The sequence below is a fragment of the Cavia porcellus genome, unplaced genomic scaffold (assembly GCF_034190915.1).
Source record: "Cavia porcellus strain 051 isolate PalLab524CR breed Dunkin Hartley unplaced genomic scaffold, mCavPor4.1 scaffold_6, whole genome shotgun sequence".
Classification (NCBI taxonomy): domain Eukaryota; kingdom Metazoa; phylum Chordata; class Mammalia; order Rodentia; family Caviidae; genus Cavia; species Cavia porcellus.
Genome location: NW_026947489.1, coordinates 89,552,349 through 89,569,430, shown reverse-complemented (window position 1 = coordinate 89,569,430; position 17,082 = coordinate 89,552,349). Strand labels below are relative to the sequence as shown.

Sequence of the window (17,082 nt, the reverse complement as noted above, 5' to 3'; positions counted from 1 at the left end):
AGCGCATTGCGGAAGCTGGCATGGTCCTTAGTCCTGGGTGGGGTATGGTATGTTGAGCGCCTGCGCCCAACATCTCCCCCTTTCTTTATAACTGAGGCAGGGTCTCCAGAGGTCGGTGCCCCTCATGAGGCGTCATGCTGTGCAGTCATGACAGTACCTCACTACCCATTGTGCTCTTTTGGAGGGGGCGGGAGTATTGTTTTATGAGCCCAACCCGCATGCTCATCGACTTGGAGACCGGAGTGTCCCCTGGCCAAGGACGACACCCTCTGCGATGCTTTGCTCCACACCTGCGTCACAGCATGGCGAGCCATGCTGCCGGGCTTTGACCAGATTCCATGATCAGCAATGCTTGTTTGATACTTTGTCCCTATTCCTTTGTCTGCGAATCCGACAGAGCAGAAGTAGACTGCCGAATGCGGCAAATGTAGCCATGGCAGCCAGAGCCCCTGTTCCTGCCCATTCCTTTATGGAAGCCAATTGGAGAGTAGGCCCGAGCTGGATCACAGGAAACTCGTCTGGGTCCGTCATAACTGGAATCGGTACGAACTGGAGTACCTGCATAACGACAGCTGAAAGTGTACTGTTATCCCAACATTGTAACATATAACAGGTTTCGGTGGAGCAATTCGGAAAAGTCATATTTGTGGTGTTTATGGTGGCCAGGGAGAATCCCCATGATATCTCCTGGGAGTATCCATCCAGGGGGTCACAAGCGGTAAACTGGAGGACCCTTGCCCAGATAGGGGTGCAGAAGGATCCCTGGGGCCTCCGAGCTGGCGCGCCCTTAATCGCGGCGGGCTCGACTTGGGCCCCCTGCAAGATGCGGGTCGGGAGGTAGAGCCGTAGGTCTTATACGGGGTGGCCCTGGGATCCCATACTCGCTTTCATTGACCCATTTACTCTGAGAAATCCTGCATTGCAGCTCATTTATGGCCTCAGAGTAGGGCCCTCTCGACTGCGTGTGTGTGACTTCCCCTCTTTCGGTGGTGTCTGCATCCGCCATTTTGTATACTTCTTCCTCCCCCTCATTATCTGACGAGTCCTCTGTTTCTGAGTTGGGTGCGGTCGCCTCGCCTGCGGCACTGGGCTTGCGAGATTGCTCGCGGGAGGATTCTGCCTGATGGTAACCAAGCGCCATGGCGCAGCCCTTATATGGTCACGACAAGAGGCGTCTTCGAGGCAGCTCCTCACTACTGCCCAAAGGGGTCTGACTCCTGGCTCCAGGAGGCCATTTTCTGCTGCAAAGTCAAGATCTCTCTCTAATTTATCCCAGCTGGGGATGGTAACGGACCCCGTGGGACCAAACCAAGGTGCTACCTTATCGACCTGATCGAGGAAGTTTTGAATTTGTTCTCGTTTCATTTGTAATCCCTTTTCTCTCAGTAAGTCGCTTAAAGCGACTGACAGCGGCTGAGTAGTGGTGTTACCCATGTTAACCGGAATTTCAAGAGTTTCTTTTTATTTCTTTTTTTTTTTTTTTTTAACAGGGACAGCTTAGTCCCCGCGCCCCTTTACAGCGCCCCCAAAACCTGCCTCTTTATGGCACCGGGAACTCTCTTTACGAGTTCCTCGACCCTTGCGAAGCGTCCGCCCAAGGTTGCCCGATAGCCCCCGCTATCGGCACTTGATGGTTTTACCTGTTGATGCTCTGTTCTGTCGGAGAGAGAGTTTCATTCCCTGTACTGTGGTAGAGAGGGTCTCAGCGCTCCCCGTACGGGCCACCAGTTGACCGGCGCAGCCCCCTAATGAGACAGGAGACGCTCTTGTGGGCGACAGTTAACTGCTGCTTTATTTACGCGGGCTCTGGTTTATATATTTGGCCGTGACCAATCACAGGCTGCCACGAGGAAGCAGGGCGGGAATGGGACGCAGGCTCTGGCTACTATATCCAGCTGTGGCCAATCAGGGGTTGCCACAGAGTCGGCATGGGGCGAATACAGAGTGAGCACGAGGTGCGCACAGGTTGGCTAATTTAGAGAGGGACGTAGCGCATTGCGGAAGCTGGCGTGGTCTTTAGTCCCGGGTGGGGTATGGTATGTTGAGCGCCTGTGCCCAACATAGGGGCTCGTTATATTATTCTGTATAATTGTTGTCTGTCTGTTTGTTTGAGACATGATCTTACCATACAATTTAGGCTGACCTCAAACTCAGGGGATCCTCCTGCTTCAGCCTCCCCAGTGTTGGGATTACAGATTAGCATCCCCACACCTGGCCTATTCTATATGCTTTAATAATTTTCTAACATAAGCAGTTGAAGGACCCTGGGACCCCCACCCCATCTCACCCTTAGTCCCCCACAGACAGAAGAGGCTGAGTGTTTAGCTGCAGCCACAATCCGGTCAGCTGTGATCACTTCGGGCCTTGGATTCTAGCTGGCCCTGAGGACTGTCCCTGGGAGGATCAGAGGGGAAGTGGCTGCAGGTCTTTTGCGAAGGGAGGCTGGCCTCCTGTGTGTGCCTGGTGACACTGCTGCCTGTGACAGCCGAGGGTGTGAGTAGGTGGCTCCAGAAATAGCAAGGAGGCGGCAGGGGGTGGCACGGAGTCACATGGAGAGCGCAGGGCTGGGCCGGGCAGCTGCAGGCTCTGCACTCTGCCGTCCCTGTCCTCTGGCCAACTCACTTGGCCTCCAGAGTCTCCTCCTCTCACCCTCCATCTCCCAGAAGGCAGAGAGACCCAGGGTGAAGTGGGGACAAACACCTGCGTGGGAGCCAGAGTGGATGCTGACTGTGGCTCTCAGTGGACAGGTGGGGTGGTCAGGTGGAGAGAGAGACAGAGAGAAGAAGGGACAAGGACAAAGCTAATTCTCAGCCAGCCACCCCAGCTGCATGGCTGCACCCCTGGATTCTCAGGTCCAGATGTCTTTGCCTGGACATTCGGTTGAGTGATGGGGGTGGGGTGGCACTTTCTTCTTGTGACACCGAGGACTCTGGGATGCTGGCAGCTGTGGCACCGGGGGAGGACGACCTTTTGTCTGTCCCAAAGAGGTGGCCCAGGAGTGAGGAGCACCCGACCCTTCCACACTGATACCCAGGTCCTGTGGCTGATACAGGACAGCAGGGGAGGTGGTGACCCACCGTGGCTGTTCTTGGTGGACTCTGTCACCGGCAGGGCCTTCCTCCTGTGGGGAGGCCAGTGTGAGGGCTAAGATTCAGGAGCGAGGAGCTGGAAGAACAGGAGCTATGCACTTCACCAGCATTCAGCTTACCAGCAGCCTGGCTTCGGGACCTCCATGGTCCCGTGCCTCAGTGTTACCATCTGTACAATGAGGCAGGAGTGCAGCCTGCTCATGCACCCAGCATGGGTAGGAACAGAGGTAGATACCCAATGACATGTGAGCCCTTGGGCACTGGGGTGCCCGGCCAGCTGTCCTCACCCCCGTGTGAGCACCTCTGCAACCTTCCTGTCGAGTACCCTCAGGGACAGGGATCACCACCATCGAGATGCTTCACAATGACACTGAGAGGTGGGAGCTGCACAGAACTGTGGAAACCAAGGCCACGAGAGGGCAAACCACTCACCCAAAGCCACATGGCCAGGGAACAGCACGGGGCCCAAGTGCCCTGACCTCCAGGCCTGTGCAATCAGCCCTGCACACCCAAGCCACAGGGGCCTCCATGGCTTGCCTGTCTCTTCCCAGATCTATGCCCTGCGGATGCTCCTCCTGGCTGAGGCTGGGACAGCTCGCGCCCTACTTGCCGTGAAGGCAGCTGTCACTACTCTTCCTACACCCGCCAGGCCCTGTGCCAGGCCAGGATAGGAAGGTAATGGGCCTCTGGTCCCCAAGGAGCCTGAGCACCTATACACTCAAAGGGCTGGGGTATGCATGTGTTCTGGTGTGTTGAGGGCCTTGTGACAGTGTCCTAGAGGGTGGCCCAGGACCAGAAGGATGGCCCAGGAGCTCAAGGACAATGAAAGCCACAGGGTTGTTTTTGTGTTGTTTGGTTTTTGTCTTTTTGAGACAGGGTCTCACTGCAGCTCAGGCTGGCTTTGAACTCACTTTATAGCCCAGGTTGGCCTCGAACTTGCAGTGATCCTCTTGCCTCACAGGGTTTGTCTTGTTTGGATTTTTGAGACAAGGTCTCTCTATGGAGCCCAGGCTGGCCTCAGATTTACAGTGGTCCTCCTGCCTCAGCCTCCCGAGTGCCGGGATTACAGGTGGACGGCATCCCTCCCCAACCCATTGGAGCTTTAAGGGAGGACCCCGGTAGTCTGGTAGGTGGCCTCCGGGAGGGACGGTGGGACAAAGCTGTGTGTGAGGACTCCAGGACTTGGAGCACCCTGGAAGGAATGGGCTGGGAGGGGGAGGTTCCGCGGGTGAGGCCGGGACACCGTCCCATTCCTCCCTCCTCTCCTGCCCCTGTCTCTGTCACTCACAGGGGTTGGGGCAGGCTGGGGCAGCCATGGCAGCACTGTTCCTCTGGATTCCTCTCCTTGTGGGCAAGTTGGGGCCTTCAGGGAGTGGGGAGGCTGGAGGGAGGGTTAGGATTAAGGAGTGAGGAGCTAGAAGAAGAGGGGTTCTGGGGCGGGGGCAGGGGAAAGAGGCCTGGGAGTGAGGCGGAGTCTGTAGGGCTGGGGATTGCGAATGCCCAGGCAGTTTGGGTCCCAGGCTGCGGGCGGGGCCCTTTAATGGGCCGGCTGGCTGCTGCTTTGGCCTGGGCTAAATTTGGCCTATGGGGAGGGTGGGGTGGCTGGGGCAGGTCCCCTTGGCGGGGTTCCCAGGCTGCTGCAGGCTGCTAGTACAGCCCTGTGCCTCCGGGTGTAGGAGGGAAGGCAGGTTGGGGTTTGGCTCCCACAATGGCCACCCTTCCCCTTTCCCCTTCCCCCTTCCCCACCCTGCAGCCTCCCAGATATTTAGTGTGAGGTTCTTTCCCAAGTTAATACTCATGCACATACACACACACACATGTGTGCATGCACATACTCCTTAAACCCTCCCCATGCCCCTACCAGCTAAACATCAGCTCTGTCTATGTAGAGGAGGGCCTCTCACACATCGGAACCAAAGGGAAGTGTGACTCTTGTCACCTATTTAAATGGTAACCCACAGCCAGGCATGGTGGTGCATGGTTGTCATCCTAGCACTCGGCAGGCTGAGGCAGGAAGAGACCTGAGAATTTAAGGCCAGCCTGAACTACAAAGCAAGACCCTGTCTCAAAAAAAAAAAAAAAAAAAAAAAAAAATGGTAGGACATCGGGGCTGCCCCCACCCCTCTTCCTGGAGCCAGTTAAGGTGCCCTTTGCTGCCAATCTGTGGGAGCTGGGGGCTGAAGAGGGAGGAGTTTACCCCCTGCCCAGGTCTAAGGCTGCCTCTGTGTTTGGGACTCATGGGTCCCCACAGCTCTCCGAGTCAGGCTGGGGAGCACAGAGGCCCAGCAGACCACCCTCTACCCGCTTGTGGGCCGCATATTTGTGCACACCTTGGACCACGCGACCTTCTTCCACCCGCCTGAGGACACTGGTGAGAGGGGCCTGGTGGGCACGAGGTAGGCGAAGGGGCCCCTTGAGGGTGCTCCTGTCCAGCCTCCAATCCTGTCTCTCTTCTCCCAGCCACCCTGCCCTCAGCAAGCATCACCTACCACGCCCGTCTTCAGGGACACCCGGACCTGCCCAGGTGGCTCCGCTACACCCAGCGCAGCCCCTCCCAGCCTGGCTTCCTCTATGGCACTGCCACCCCAGGGGACCGTGGGCGCCAGATCATTGAGGTGCCAGCGGGACCCTCTGATATCCCAGGGGCGGGTCACTGTGTCTTCCTGGTTGTTTGTGTATAATGTGCATATATTTGCATATAATTTGCATGACCTGTATTTGGGGGAGTATCAGTCCACTCCCATCCAACAGAATGTGCCCCCTCTCCCAGGTCACTGCCTATAATCGGGACACCTTTGACACCACTCAGCAGACGCTGGTGCTGTTGATTCAGGACCCTGAAGGTACTTCCAACCTCACCCCACCCCTTCTCTGCCACTCTGGGGGGGGATCTTCCTGGGGAGGGGAAGAGACTTGGAGAGTAATGGAGAGCAGGGCATATGCCCGTAAAGCCAGCCAGCACTCTGGATGCTGAGGCAGAAGAATGGCAGCCAGTTTGCTGGATTATGTATAGTGAGTTCAAAGTCTGCCCAAACTACCAGTAAGACCCTATCTCAAAAAAAGGGCGGAGGAGGGAGAAAGAAATTGATAGTTTAGCTGGTTGTAGTGGCACATACCTGTAATCTCAGCACTCCAGAGGCTGAGGCAGGAGGATTGCTGTGAGTTTAAGGCCAACCTAGGCTACATAGTGAGACTTTGTCACAAAACAAAACAAAACCCCTAACCTGAACTACTTAGCAAGACCCTGTCTCAAAAAGAAAGAGAGAAAGAAAGAAATTGATCGTTTCAGAGATGGGCACTGGACCCATGTCTTTGCCTTGGGCAGTTCTGCTGACAGCCTATGGGCTAGGTCTTGGGAAGAGCATTGGGGACTCATGATGTGCTGGGCAAGGGAGATGGGGGTGTGTGGGAGGCCCCCCTTGGAGGGCTTTGGGGGCGCAGCCTGATCTTCCCTGGCTTCCTCAGGGTCCCGGCTGCCATACCAAGCTGAGTTCCTGGTGCGCAGCCATGACGTGGAGGAGGTGCTGCCCTCCACGCCCACCAGCCGCTTCCTCATGGCTCTGGGGGGCCTCTGGGAGCCAGGGGAGCTCCAGGTGCTTAACATCACTTCTGCCTTGGACTGCGGTGGCCGAGTCCCCCTCCCCATCGAGGGCCGCAAGGAGGGGTAGGTGTACAGTGTGGGAGGGGAGCTTCTGGAGGAGAAAGCAGTTTGCTTTTCGTTTTGAGGATGGGTGGCTGTAAAGCAGGAGTCTCCTCGGTTTTCGGGTGGGGTGCTCACTGCAGAGTGGACCCCAGTCCCCACCCTCTGCTGACACAGCTTCGGTCTGCACCCAGGGTGTACATCAAGGTGGGCTCGGCCTCGCCCTTCTCCACCTGCCTGAAGATGGTGGCATCCCCAGACAGCCAGGCCCGCTGTGCCCAGGGCCAGTCCCCACTCCTGTCCTGCTATGACACCTTGGCGCCCCACTTCCGCATTGACTGGTGCAACGTGTCCCTGGTGAGGGGACGGCAGGGTGGGGCGGCGTCCCTGTGGTCCTCTCCCTCCCTCCCTCTGCCTTCCCATTCCAGCCTCTGATTTCTCCAGTCCTGTTTCTTCCTGCTGTGTCAGAGTCACCCTAGCCAGTCTAGGGTCTCAGTTTTGGGGACATACACAGCAGTTCTGCCTTCTCCCACAAGGGGGCGGCAGTTTCTACAATTCAGGTGAGGAGGCTCCAGCGGCTTGTTGCCCAGAGTTGCCCAGCCCAAATCCTAAAACAGGACAGATCCCCAAGCCCCTTCCCCAAGCCACTGTGTAATATCTGTCTGCTTTCCACGGAGGTGCCGTTTAGCCAGCCTCCCTGTAATAAGGAGTAGACAGTTTCTGAGTTATTAACAAAATCATATCGCTCTAGGATACAGGTAGGCTAGGACGGAGCTGCCTTTACAGCCGAGGAAGCCCAGGGACCCAGGGACAAAACATCCCAGGCAAGTGCTAGGCTGAGTCAGGCGTCAACCCAGGCAGCGGGAGCCAAGAGCCGGCACTGATGCAACCACTGTGGGGTCCGAGCTCCTCCCGCAGGGCCAGGCCTGTTGGGCACAGGAGCTAGGGCAGAGGAGGAAACCATCTCTGCACACAGGGGTGTACCCCGAGGTGGGCTGGTCCCAGCTTCTGCTCTGTCCCCTGGGGGGTGACCAGCCATCACTCCTGGGTCAGCCCTGGGCTCCGTGCAGGTGGATAAATCCGTGCCGGCGCCCGAGGATGAGGTCTCTACCCTAGGCGATGGCATCCTGGAATACGACCCGTTCTTCTGCCCGCCGACTGAGGCCACGGCCCGAGACTTCCTCACAGATGCTCTGGTCACCCTCCTCGTGCCTCTGCTGGTGGCTCTGCTGCTTACCCTGATACTGGCCTATGTCATGTGTTGTCGGCGGGAGGGACGGTGAGTGGGGGTGGAGGTGGGCTGGGGCTCTCATCTCGGGGCCCCGGAGCCACTGGACTGGGTGGTGGATGTGGTGTGTGGGTCGCAGCCAGAAGAGTACAGGGTTCTTGCTTGGGTCCTACCTGGCTGCTGCTGGGAGGAGATGAAAAGCAATCACCAAGTGCCACATAACAGGAGCCCTGGGGACACTGAGACAAAGCCCAGAGCAGAACTAACCCTTGGCTTTTCTTTTCCTCAGACTGAAGAGAGACCTGGCCACGTCTGAGTGAGTAAACGCTGAGGGCTAGGTGGGCTCCCCAAAGCCTGGCATCTTGGCCCTCTGGGGTGATGGGGGCCACACCCGCCCTGAGCTTTGAGCTAGAGCTGGCTGTCACCAAGCCTCCGTCCTGACCTCATCTGCTGGTCATAGGAGGATCTATTGTGGCACAGAGGGAGGGGACCTGAGTGGGTTTGAGAAACGTGTACACACACACACACACACACACAGATTTCACTCTGAGACACACACTGGGGTTCTGTATGATTCCAACTCCATTTCCAGCTACATTCTCTTCACATGCTCAAAGCAGGTGTGGTGGTGCCCACCTGTACTCCCAGCACTTGAGAGGCTGAGGCAGGAGGGGTACTGTGAGTTCCAGGCCAGCCTGGGCTATATAATGAGTTCAAGGCCAGCTTGAACTATATAAGACCCTGTCGGGGGGGGGGGGACAAAAAAGTGTGTGGTTAGGGGCTGGGGATTTAGCTCAGCGGCATAAGCGCCTGCCTTGCGAGCAGGCAGTCGTGAGTTCAATCCCTGGTACCGATAAAAGAAAAAGACAAAAAAAAAAATTTAAAAAAAAGCGTGTGGTTAGGTCAGCTGAGAGCCATGGGTGCTCTCAATTCTGCCCCACCCTCCCCAAGCCCATCTCTCTTCTTCTCTTGCTCCATGGGCCCCTACCCATAGCCTTAACCCTCCTCTGCACCCACTCCCAGTCCTCTTCCTCTCCCACTCCCCGAACCCCAAAGATTCCGGCAGGCAAGCGTGTAATAAGCTGGGCTCCTTTTATTCCAGGGCACTGAGCCCAAGGCAAGCCTGGCCCCCCGCCAGCTGCCCCGGCCCACCTTGTTAATTTCAGCGCTGCCTGGCCATGCTGCCAAGCCGCTGGTGGCCCTGCTTAGAGCCCAGTAGTGACCGGCGCTGTCTAGATGGACGACGTCCAGGCCGGCCACGATGCCCTGCCCTGCACTGCCTAGGCCGGCGGTGCACAGCCTGGCGCCGCCTGGACCTCTGCTGCGGTGGTCCCTTGGCCTTGAGCTTGGGCTTGGAGGACTTCTTGCCCAGGCGGAAGGAGCCCATGGCCCCCTTGCCAGTCACCTGCCGGAGCATGCCCTGATCCACCAGCTTCTTCAGTGCTCGCTTGACGCGCCAGGCATTGCGGATGATATCGTAGCCCATGGCGGCCACCGCACTCTTCAGGGTGGCCAGGGACACGAGGTTGCTTGTCCCCTTGTTAGCCACTGTCCTCAGGATCACCTTGGATATGCTGGGCTTCCAGGGCGTTCTGGTATAGGTGCCGTGTCCCGCCTTGCTCTTGCCAGGGGCGCCCGAGGTGCTGGCCTGCCGGCCTCCACCCATGGAAGTGGTGGTGGAAGCTCTGGCCTCAGGTGCGGGCAGCGGTGTTGAGTTGCTCTGCATTTCTTCCTGGAGGGGGAGGCGAGAGCAGCCGGGTGTGAGGACCTCCAGAGTGATGATGGCTGGGTGGCTGTCGGTGGTGCGCAAGCTGCGTCCTGCTCCTTCCCCTCAGTGGCTTCCTGGGGGGAGTCCAGGGATGATCAACCACGGCTGGTCTCCGCAGACTTGTGCTGCGGGCTCAGGGGGCAGAGAAGTTATCTCTGCGCTGACCTCAGGGGGACATTGTGAGGCTGCCAGAATCCTGCATGGGTCACAGTGGCCCCTTTGTTTCTTCCTGGGAGGGGCAGGCAGGAGGTGCCAGGGAGGTGGGCTCCTGTTAGCCAGTGTGTGTTTGCAAGGCCAATTTCAGGGTCTGAGCCTTCAGGTCTTTTACTTCCTTGTTGGTACTGGGGACTGAACTCAGGAATGTCACACTGAACTGCATCTCAAATCCCTTTTTACTTTTTATTTTAAATCTCAATAAGTCATCATATTGCCCAGACTAGGCTTGATTTTGTGATCCTCCTGCCTCAGCCTCCCACCAGACTCTTTGAGTAAATCTGTATAGTAAGCAGTTAGAGGCTTCGTTTTTATCTTTTTATTTTCATTTTTATTTCACAGATCACTGATTTTCCATATTAATTTCACAGAGAGGATTTTACTCCTTGGGTCTGGGGGGCTGTGCCAGGCGTGGCCTGTTGTACATTGTGCATGACAGGTTTTCTCTGTGGCTAGGATTTTCATCTGGTCCAGCTTCCTGAGTCCATTGTTGGGGCTCTGATGTTGGCTGGGAAAATCCACTCTCCACATCAGTTTGGAATTGATACCCAGCTTTGCCATGGCCTGCATCAGCCTTTGTTGGTTTGGGTTTTGTGTTGATTTATTTGACAAAATTCAGTTTTGTTGCTTTGCTCAGTGTTTGCCACTTTTCAAGTTGGCATTTTACAGCCTGCACTGGTCATGAAGTCCTTCTGGGGCTGGGGGCCACTGTCCCAGGGTCTGCATGCCGGAGGCAGGGTGTGTGAGGCGGGTGTTAGAGTGTGTTGGGTGTGTGTAGGTCACGCCTGGGCCTGGCGTGTGCAGGTTTCTTGGGACGAGGTGCCTTGGGGTTTGGGGTTTGCTCTCACACCAGGAAAACCTCCCAAGCTGTTTTCCCATCCGGGCTGAAGCCTGGAGACTGAGGCCAGCCATGGGCTTGGGGCCAAGGCTGGGGAGGATTCTGATGCCCCTTCCTCCTGGGCTGTCGTCACCTCAGCATCTGCGTAACCCCCTCTCCTGGAGGAATGGAAAATTGATCTGGGCGACTGAGTGTGAATTCCAGACTCCGGAACTCATCTTGATCCTCCCCTAGACTTGCATGGTGACTCCACCTCCTCCCTCTGACTGGAGGAACATGACCCTTCTGGGACAGGCAGGCGGGGGATGGCTTCCCCTCTGTGCCTGGTCAGCAACCACAGTGGCAAGTAGGGTCACCTCCTCCCCTCTAAGAAAAAGCTTCTCCTGGTGCTGGTGAGAAGCCCCTACTCTGTCTGACCTGGTGACAGGTCCACGTCCTCAGGCCGGGCAGGTTCATGCTGGCAAACACCTTCCCCGGAGGCCAAGTTCTGGGGGCTCATTGTGGGAAAATAGCATCAATGATGCCGTAGCAACCGGGAGCTTCTCATGATGGCAGTGAGGCTGCCAGGCAAGCCAGGAAATGTTCCCATGCTTCTCCTAGATGAACGCTTTTTGTTCACAACTGTATTACATGTGAGGAAACTGAGGCACAGAGATTTAAGGAATGGGCCCAAAGTGACAGAGCAGAAAGCAGCAAACCCAGATCCGAAGGCTAAGGTGCGTCCTCATCTTGACCACCCTGTACTCGGCTTCTCCTGGGAGCTTGGCCCTGCGTGGGAAGTGGTCTGAGGATACAGAGCTGCCACAGCTGCCGGAGGCCTGGATCGGGGGCTCAGGAAGGACTGAGCACCACACCTGGCGCTCGGTGCTGCTGGGATTCCCAGCTCATTTGGAATGAGGCTCAGGAGTCCTGGTGTGAAACAGAGACAGGGAGGGAGAGTCCATGCTGGGAGCTGGTCAGTGCTGGGGCAGGACCAGGGGTCCGGCACACCGGGAGCAGAGCGCAGACTCCACCGTGGCTGGAATTTTTTGTTTTTGCTTTTGAGACAGGATCTCATTTTGTGGCCCAGGCTGGCCTGGAACTCATGGCAATTCTCCTGCCTCACACACACACACACACACGCGCACACACACACACACACACACACACACACACACACAGAGCAGATGCCTCTCCAAATACACACACGGTGGAATCTGTCCATATTAGGACCTCGTGGGCACCTGTCCTGTGCTGGCCGCTCTGCCAATACCAAGCCGCATTTTTCATGTAGTGATCCTAGCAATCTAGGAGGTGGGGGAAACTGAGACCCAACATGGCCAGGAACAGCCGTGAAACCAGGCTGTCTGGACCCAGAGCCTGTTCACTTCTTGGCCCCACTTCCTGTGTTTGAGCCCCACCCCCAGCCAGCGTGGACCTGGGGCTGACTCCTGGCCTGTCCCCCAGCATCCAGATGGTCCACCACAGCACCATCCATGGGAACACGGAGGAGCTGCGGCAGATGGCGGCCACGCGCGAGGTCCCCCGGCCTCTTTCCACCCTGCCCATGTTCAACGTGCGCACAGGCGAGCGACTGCCGCCCCGCGTGGACAGCGCCCAGGTGCCCCTCATCCTGGACCAGCACTGAAAGCCCGGCCAGGTGGGTCTGGCTGGGCAGTGCCAGCGTCATTTCTAGAAGCAAGGTGGCTTCTGTCTCCAGGTGGGGGCGGCAGTGGGGGGAGAAGAAAGGGGAGCAGGGACCTGGCTATACCTGCAGGAGAGCTGTGGGATGCTCTGCGTGGCTCCCAGCCTGCCGCTGTGTTCCCCATGTGCCTCCAGTTCCAGCCTGGACCTCATCCCTCTTCTTTCTCCTCTCAGAGAGCTGCTGACCCTGGGCCTCAGCTGACTCCATTCCTGTCCGATTGGATCCCCCGCTATTCCCCACTTGCTCGGAAGAAGCAGAAGGATGGGGGGTTCTGGAGCCAGGGCCCCCAGAATAAATACCTACTGCTTGCTCCTCTATGGCTGCCGGCGCACTTCCCTCGGCAGCCTCCCGCTGTCCTCGCTGCCCGTGCTGCCTTCCCGGGTTCCTAGGGGCCCCCAGTTTGCCCTCTGCCCTCTGGACTCCAGGCATTTGGTGTCTTCTCAGATCCCCTGGAGAGGGAAAGCTCGGCTACGCACAGCCCTCACGCGAACTGGATGATGACAGATGGGTGGGTCGAGGTCCCCACTTTATAGCTAAATCCTATAGGTTTATGGGAAACCGAGGCCTAGGGAGAAAGTGAGGGACCCAAGGTCACAGAGGAGCTGCAGTCAGAGTCGGGATAGAACCCGGGCCTGTCTGAGTGCACTGCCTTCGGGAGGATTCGCAAAGCAGGAGGTCCAGGGCCACCTGGAGCTTTAGCTGAATGCCCAGGATGCTTAGCGCTGTCACCAGTGTGGGGTCCCCACAGCCCCCCTTGGGAGCTCAGCCAGCCCTGCGGAGGCCAGAGGGTGTTTGCCCAGGTGGCTGCACCCAAATCAGCCCACCCTGCCTTCCTCAAGGTCTCCGATACCACGTGTGACAGCTTCCTCCCAAGGTCAGCCCGAGAGGGACCCCAGGTAAGGGGGACGGCAGAGAGGCAGGGCCCCGTGCCAGCCCTTCTCCAGGTGCAGCTGCATGAAGACTTGAACAGGAGCCGGGCAGCCACCACTCGCCCCTTCTCAGCAGCTGGAAGCCCCCCAGCCCCCATAACTCTACCCCGGGGCTCCTTCCCAGCACACGCAGCTCTGTGAGAGGAGGAGCTGTCAGGGCTCAGGCTCTCCATCCTCTTCCCATGCTGGGACCCGGGTTCACCTGCTGTCTCTCCATGGGGCTGCACCTGTGCACTTGAGGGGCTAGGGGAGCCATAGGAGGAGACTGAACCCTGAGCTGGGGGACGATGTTGCCTGTCTGAGTTCACTCTCAGTTCTTTTTGTTTGTTTACTTGTTTGTTTTGTTTTTATTTTTTTTAAAAGCAGGATCTTACTTTTAGTCTAGGCTGGCCTTGAGCTCGAAGGGATCCTCCTGCTTCAGCCTCCTAAGAGCTGGCTTTGCAGGTGTGTGTCACCGCGCCTGACTTCTCAGAGTTCTAGGCAAGGCACTGGTCAAGGCCGTTTCCAAACTCTCCACCACTGTCTGCCCTATCCTCGCTGGGCACCCCATGCCCACCTGCTACCTAATGAGTTCACTGAGTCCCTAAGTGGCCACAGGCGTAGGCAGAGACCCAGTGCTGGCCCGGGGTCTGTGCTTTGAGGCGTAGCTCTGGGCATCCAGCCCCAGACCAACAGGTTCTTGGCCTGCGGCTTTCCCTTGGCATTTCCTCCTCCCTCCTGGGCCATCATCTGATGGATGGCACAGGGCCTCACACACAATCTGCTCAGTTTGGAGGCGTGGGCTGCTCCTCTGCCCCTGTCCCGTGAGACCCCTGTGTCTCCCACTGCCAACCCAGCCTCAGGCAGGTGCGTGTGCGAGGCCAGCTCCTTCCTTCCTCTGCTCCTCCCAGCCGTGGATCTTGGGCCTCTCCTCCGCCCCCGCTGGGCTGTGGGACACACATGGGAGCCTGGCTGAGGCTGGAGAGGAAGCAGCCCAGACGAGCAGCCAGGAGGGTGGTGCGACTGGGAGACGTGGAGCTGCCACTGGCCTCTGTGTGTGTGCATGTGTGTGTGTGTGTCAGGGGAGGACACAGGCACACTCAGTGCCCCTTGGGACACCGGGCAGTGACCCCTCTGCAGGAACCAAACTCCTGCCATTCCCATCACGGCCTGGCACATCCTGCCCACGATGTGGCCGTGCCTGGCCTCTCCTCACCTTGTCCACAGCTGCCACGCCCCTGCCCGACCTGGTGCCTTCTGTGCACACAGTCAGGAGGGGACACAGGGACACGGCCTCTCACCAGCACCAGGGCAGGATTCCACCTCGAAGTCACCCCTATAGTCACCTGCAAAAGATGGCAAGTGCCCGCCAGTCCCACCACCACCCTGAGACTCAGTCGTTACCCCACCGCACACCAGCTCCTACCGTCCCACTGGAGCCCTGCTTGTGTTGTCCTGTACACGGCCTCTGCCTTCACCGTAAGCACAGCCTCCGAGCGTGGCCTGAGTCCACACACATTTCCACAGAACCTTGGAGCAGCCGACTGGGGACTCAGGGTGCCCCCTCAGCAGCCCTCAGCCACTGGAAAGGATAGGAATTCTGACGTGGTCGCTACCCCTGCCTCGGGCTGCTGTGAGAATTCCATGTGCTGGCAGCTCCAGGAATGGGGACATTCTGGTGTGCAAGCTCTCGCAGGGTCTCCCCCAGGCCAGAGGTTTCCAGGGGTCTCCTTAGGGTCCAGACTGAAGCTCTACCTATACCTGGTGGAAGGTTCCATTTCTCCCTGCGAATTTAGGGTGCAGGCTTTGGGTCTGCCTGGTGCTGCCCTGCCCTGCCCCGCACGGCAGCCACCTGTGGCCACCAAAGCCTTGAAATGCAACCAGACGAAGCAGCAAGGTGTCAGAAGTGCAAGGGTGTAGTGGTGTTTGGGGCAGATGTCAGGTCACGTCACAGATGTCACAAACACCAGTTTTGCTTGCTTCTTTCTTTTCTAAAAGGTGGCTGCTGGAAAATGTCGCAAGCAGCACCCGGGCTGCTTTTACACTGACTTCTTCGGGGTTCTTTTGCCACCCTCCAAGTTGTCTCAATGCCAGACGTGGCTCTCTCTGTGCTGTCTGCAGAGCACCTGCCCATCTGGGCTCCCGCAGGCATCCACAAAGCCCTGGGCTGCACCACAGGGATCCTCTGGCTCGAATCTCCTGCCTCTCTCAGCAGCCCTCCTCCTGCACCCTCCTGGAGAATCCCATGTTGTCCACACCTCGGCCACCAAACCCCTCTCCCTCCCTCCCGGCCCACCTGGAGCAGTCTGCACAGGTCTGGCCTCCTGGGTCCCCCACACATCCCCAGCCCCATCTGCTGCCTTCTGTGCCCACACTCAGGAGGGGTTGGGGGACCTGGCCTCTCACCGGCACCAAGGGCCTCTGGATGGCAGTGCCTTCCCGCGTGCAGCTTCTCCTGGTCCTTCCACGCCCTTGCTGCCCATTCCCAGCCCACACACACAGACAGACGTGCGTGATCCAGATGCAGTCACCCATGTCATCTCCTCTACCGCCTCCTGTGTGAGCTTCTGCCCTCATCGTAGGCAGACCCTGAGCACCCCGCCATGAGTAACACGCCTGTATGCGTGTGGGGGGATCCCGTGCCCTGTGGGGATGGAGTGTCCCGAAGGCACCCCATCTAGTGGTCCACACGGGCCGCTCAGCACCACCTGCCCCCCTTGGCATCTCCTGTGGCTCCAGCTCGCTGGGCGCCGTCTCCGCCTCTCCCCTCCACTTTGCCTGGTTCTCCCTGTGGAGGGAGATCTTGGAGGCGTCTGGGAAGCAAGGGTTAAGAAGCTGAAAGAAAAAGAGGGAAAACCCACCATATTCCAGTTCTAGAAAATCCTGGCGGGAGATGGGTGAGTCCAGGTCCCAGAAGGGATCCAGGATTCCAACCGAGCAGCGACAGTAAAAATTCCCAAAGAAGCCTCCTTTCTTTCTAGAATATTCCATCTGGATTTGAATGAAAATGATCCACGGGAACCCAGTCCTCTCCCCACAGAGGAGACAAAGGCGAGTCCTGCACGCAGAGCAGACCCCGGAGCTGCAGGCGCCGTGCCACTGCGCGCCCAGGGATGGTGAAGGTCCCGGGGATGGGCCTGGCAGCTGTATTTAGGGCAGCCGTGATGTCAGCGGAAAGGAGGGTTGGAGTTGGGAGCCTGGTACAATGGTCCCTTTGTCCTCTTCCCCTCCTGTCCTGCACCACAGTGAAACCGCACACTGGCTCTCACCACGTGATGCAGAGACATGCAGGTCCAGGCACCTCCACGGCTCTGACATGGAGTACGTGTGCCCACAGACACGCACATGCATGTCCACAGCCACACTCACGGACCCACAGGTGTGGCCAGAGGTTGTTTCACTCCCCTGCCACCAGCCGGGCTGCACTGGACCCAAATTCATCACAATTAGTGAAAGTAAGGGTTGCCAAACAAACACACACACACATACACACACACTTGCACGCACACACAGACATACACACACACACACTCCCATACACAAAAGGAGGTAAGAATTGCTTCCCTCACCCTGTTAGCTGTGTTTGAAGTACTCAGAGCTGCAGGGGCCAGTGGTGCAGACAGATAGCCTGTTCCTCAGCTCAGAGGTCACTGGCTTGGGGCTTCTGCTGCCTCCTGGCCCCTGCTGAGGCTGGTTTCACTTGCTGCCCTTCCC

At 57.9% G+C, this 17,082-nt stretch overlaps 2 protein-coding genes across 6 annotated transcripts; one reads left to right on the top strand and one right to left on the bottom strand.

Annotated features, from left to right (window-relative positions):
• Positions 1-273: 273 nt before the first annotated feature.
• On the top strand, positions 274-12,777 carry Sgca (sarcoglycan alpha). 3 transcript variants are annotated; one of them, XM_063251364.1, is made up of 11 exons: positions 4,094-4,215; positions 4,380-4,440; positions 5,341-5,460; positions 5,550-5,704; positions 5,860-5,932; positions 6,555-6,753; positions 6,924-6,936; positions 7,800-8,008; positions 8,247-8,273; positions 12,223-12,415; positions 12,634-12,777. In XM_063251364.1, exons 2-10 carry the CDS (start codon positions 4,404-4,406, stop codon positions 12,401-12,403), a joined length of 1,014 nt encoding a protein of 337 aa, XP_063107434.1. In that variant the 5' UTR covers positions 4,094-4,215; positions 4,380-4,403; the 3' UTR covers positions 12,404-12,415; positions 12,634-12,777. The 3 variants fall into 3 exon arrangements, with proteins under 3 accessions (XP_063107435.1, XP_063107434.1, XP_013004994.2); XM_013149540.3 differs by having other exon boundaries at positions 4,095-4,215; positions 6,924-7,086; XM_063251365.1 differs by lacking the exons at positions 4,094-4,215; positions 4,380-4,440 and adding an exon at positions 274-542 and having other exon boundaries at positions 6,924-7,086.
• Positions 9,031-16,745, bottom strand: LOC111755947 (histone H1.9-like). Of its 3 annotated transcripts, XM_063251368.1 has the most exons (4): positions 16,230-16,739; positions 14,585-14,714; positions 12,527-12,909; positions 10,243-11,685 (listed from the first exon to the last, which is right to left on the bottom strand). In XM_063251368.1, exons 1-4 carry the CDS (start codon positions 16,230-16,232, stop codon positions 11,677-11,679), a joined length of 525 nt encoding a protein of 174 aa, XP_063107438.1. In that variant the 5' UTR covers positions 16,233-16,739; the 3' UTR covers positions 10,243-11,676. The 3 variants fall into 3 exon arrangements, 2 of the variants coding, with proteins under 2 accessions (XP_063107437.1, XP_063107438.1); XM_063251367.1 differs by lacking the exon at positions 12,527-12,909 and having other exon boundaries at positions 9,031-11,685; positions 16,230-16,503; XR_010048287.1 differs by adding an exon at positions 14,795-14,950 and having other exon boundaries at positions 10,243-14,714; positions 16,230-16,745.
• Positions 16,746-17,082: the final 337 nt, after the last annotated feature.

What these genes read in the sequence shown, in the direction of transcription:
- Sgca (XM_063251365.1), top strand. Translation starts at nt 275, where the DNA reads ATGCTTTGCTCCACACCTGCGTCACAGCATGGCGAGCCATGCTGCCGG. An exon ending in CCACCCGCCTGAGGACACTG is followed by an intron (nt 5,461 to 5,549) that starts GTGAGAGGGGCC and finishes CTCTTCTCCCAG; the next exon opens with CCACCCTGCCCTCAGCAAGC. An exon ending in AGAGACCTGGCCACGTCTGA is followed by an intron (nt 8,274 to 12,222) that starts GTGAGTAAACGC and finishes CCTGTCCCCCAG; the next exon opens with CATCCAGATGGTCCACCACA.
- LOC111755947 (XM_063251367.1), bottom strand. Translation starts at nt 9,683, where the DNA reads ATGCAGAGCAACTCAACACCGCTGCCCGCACCTGAGGCCAGAGCTTCC.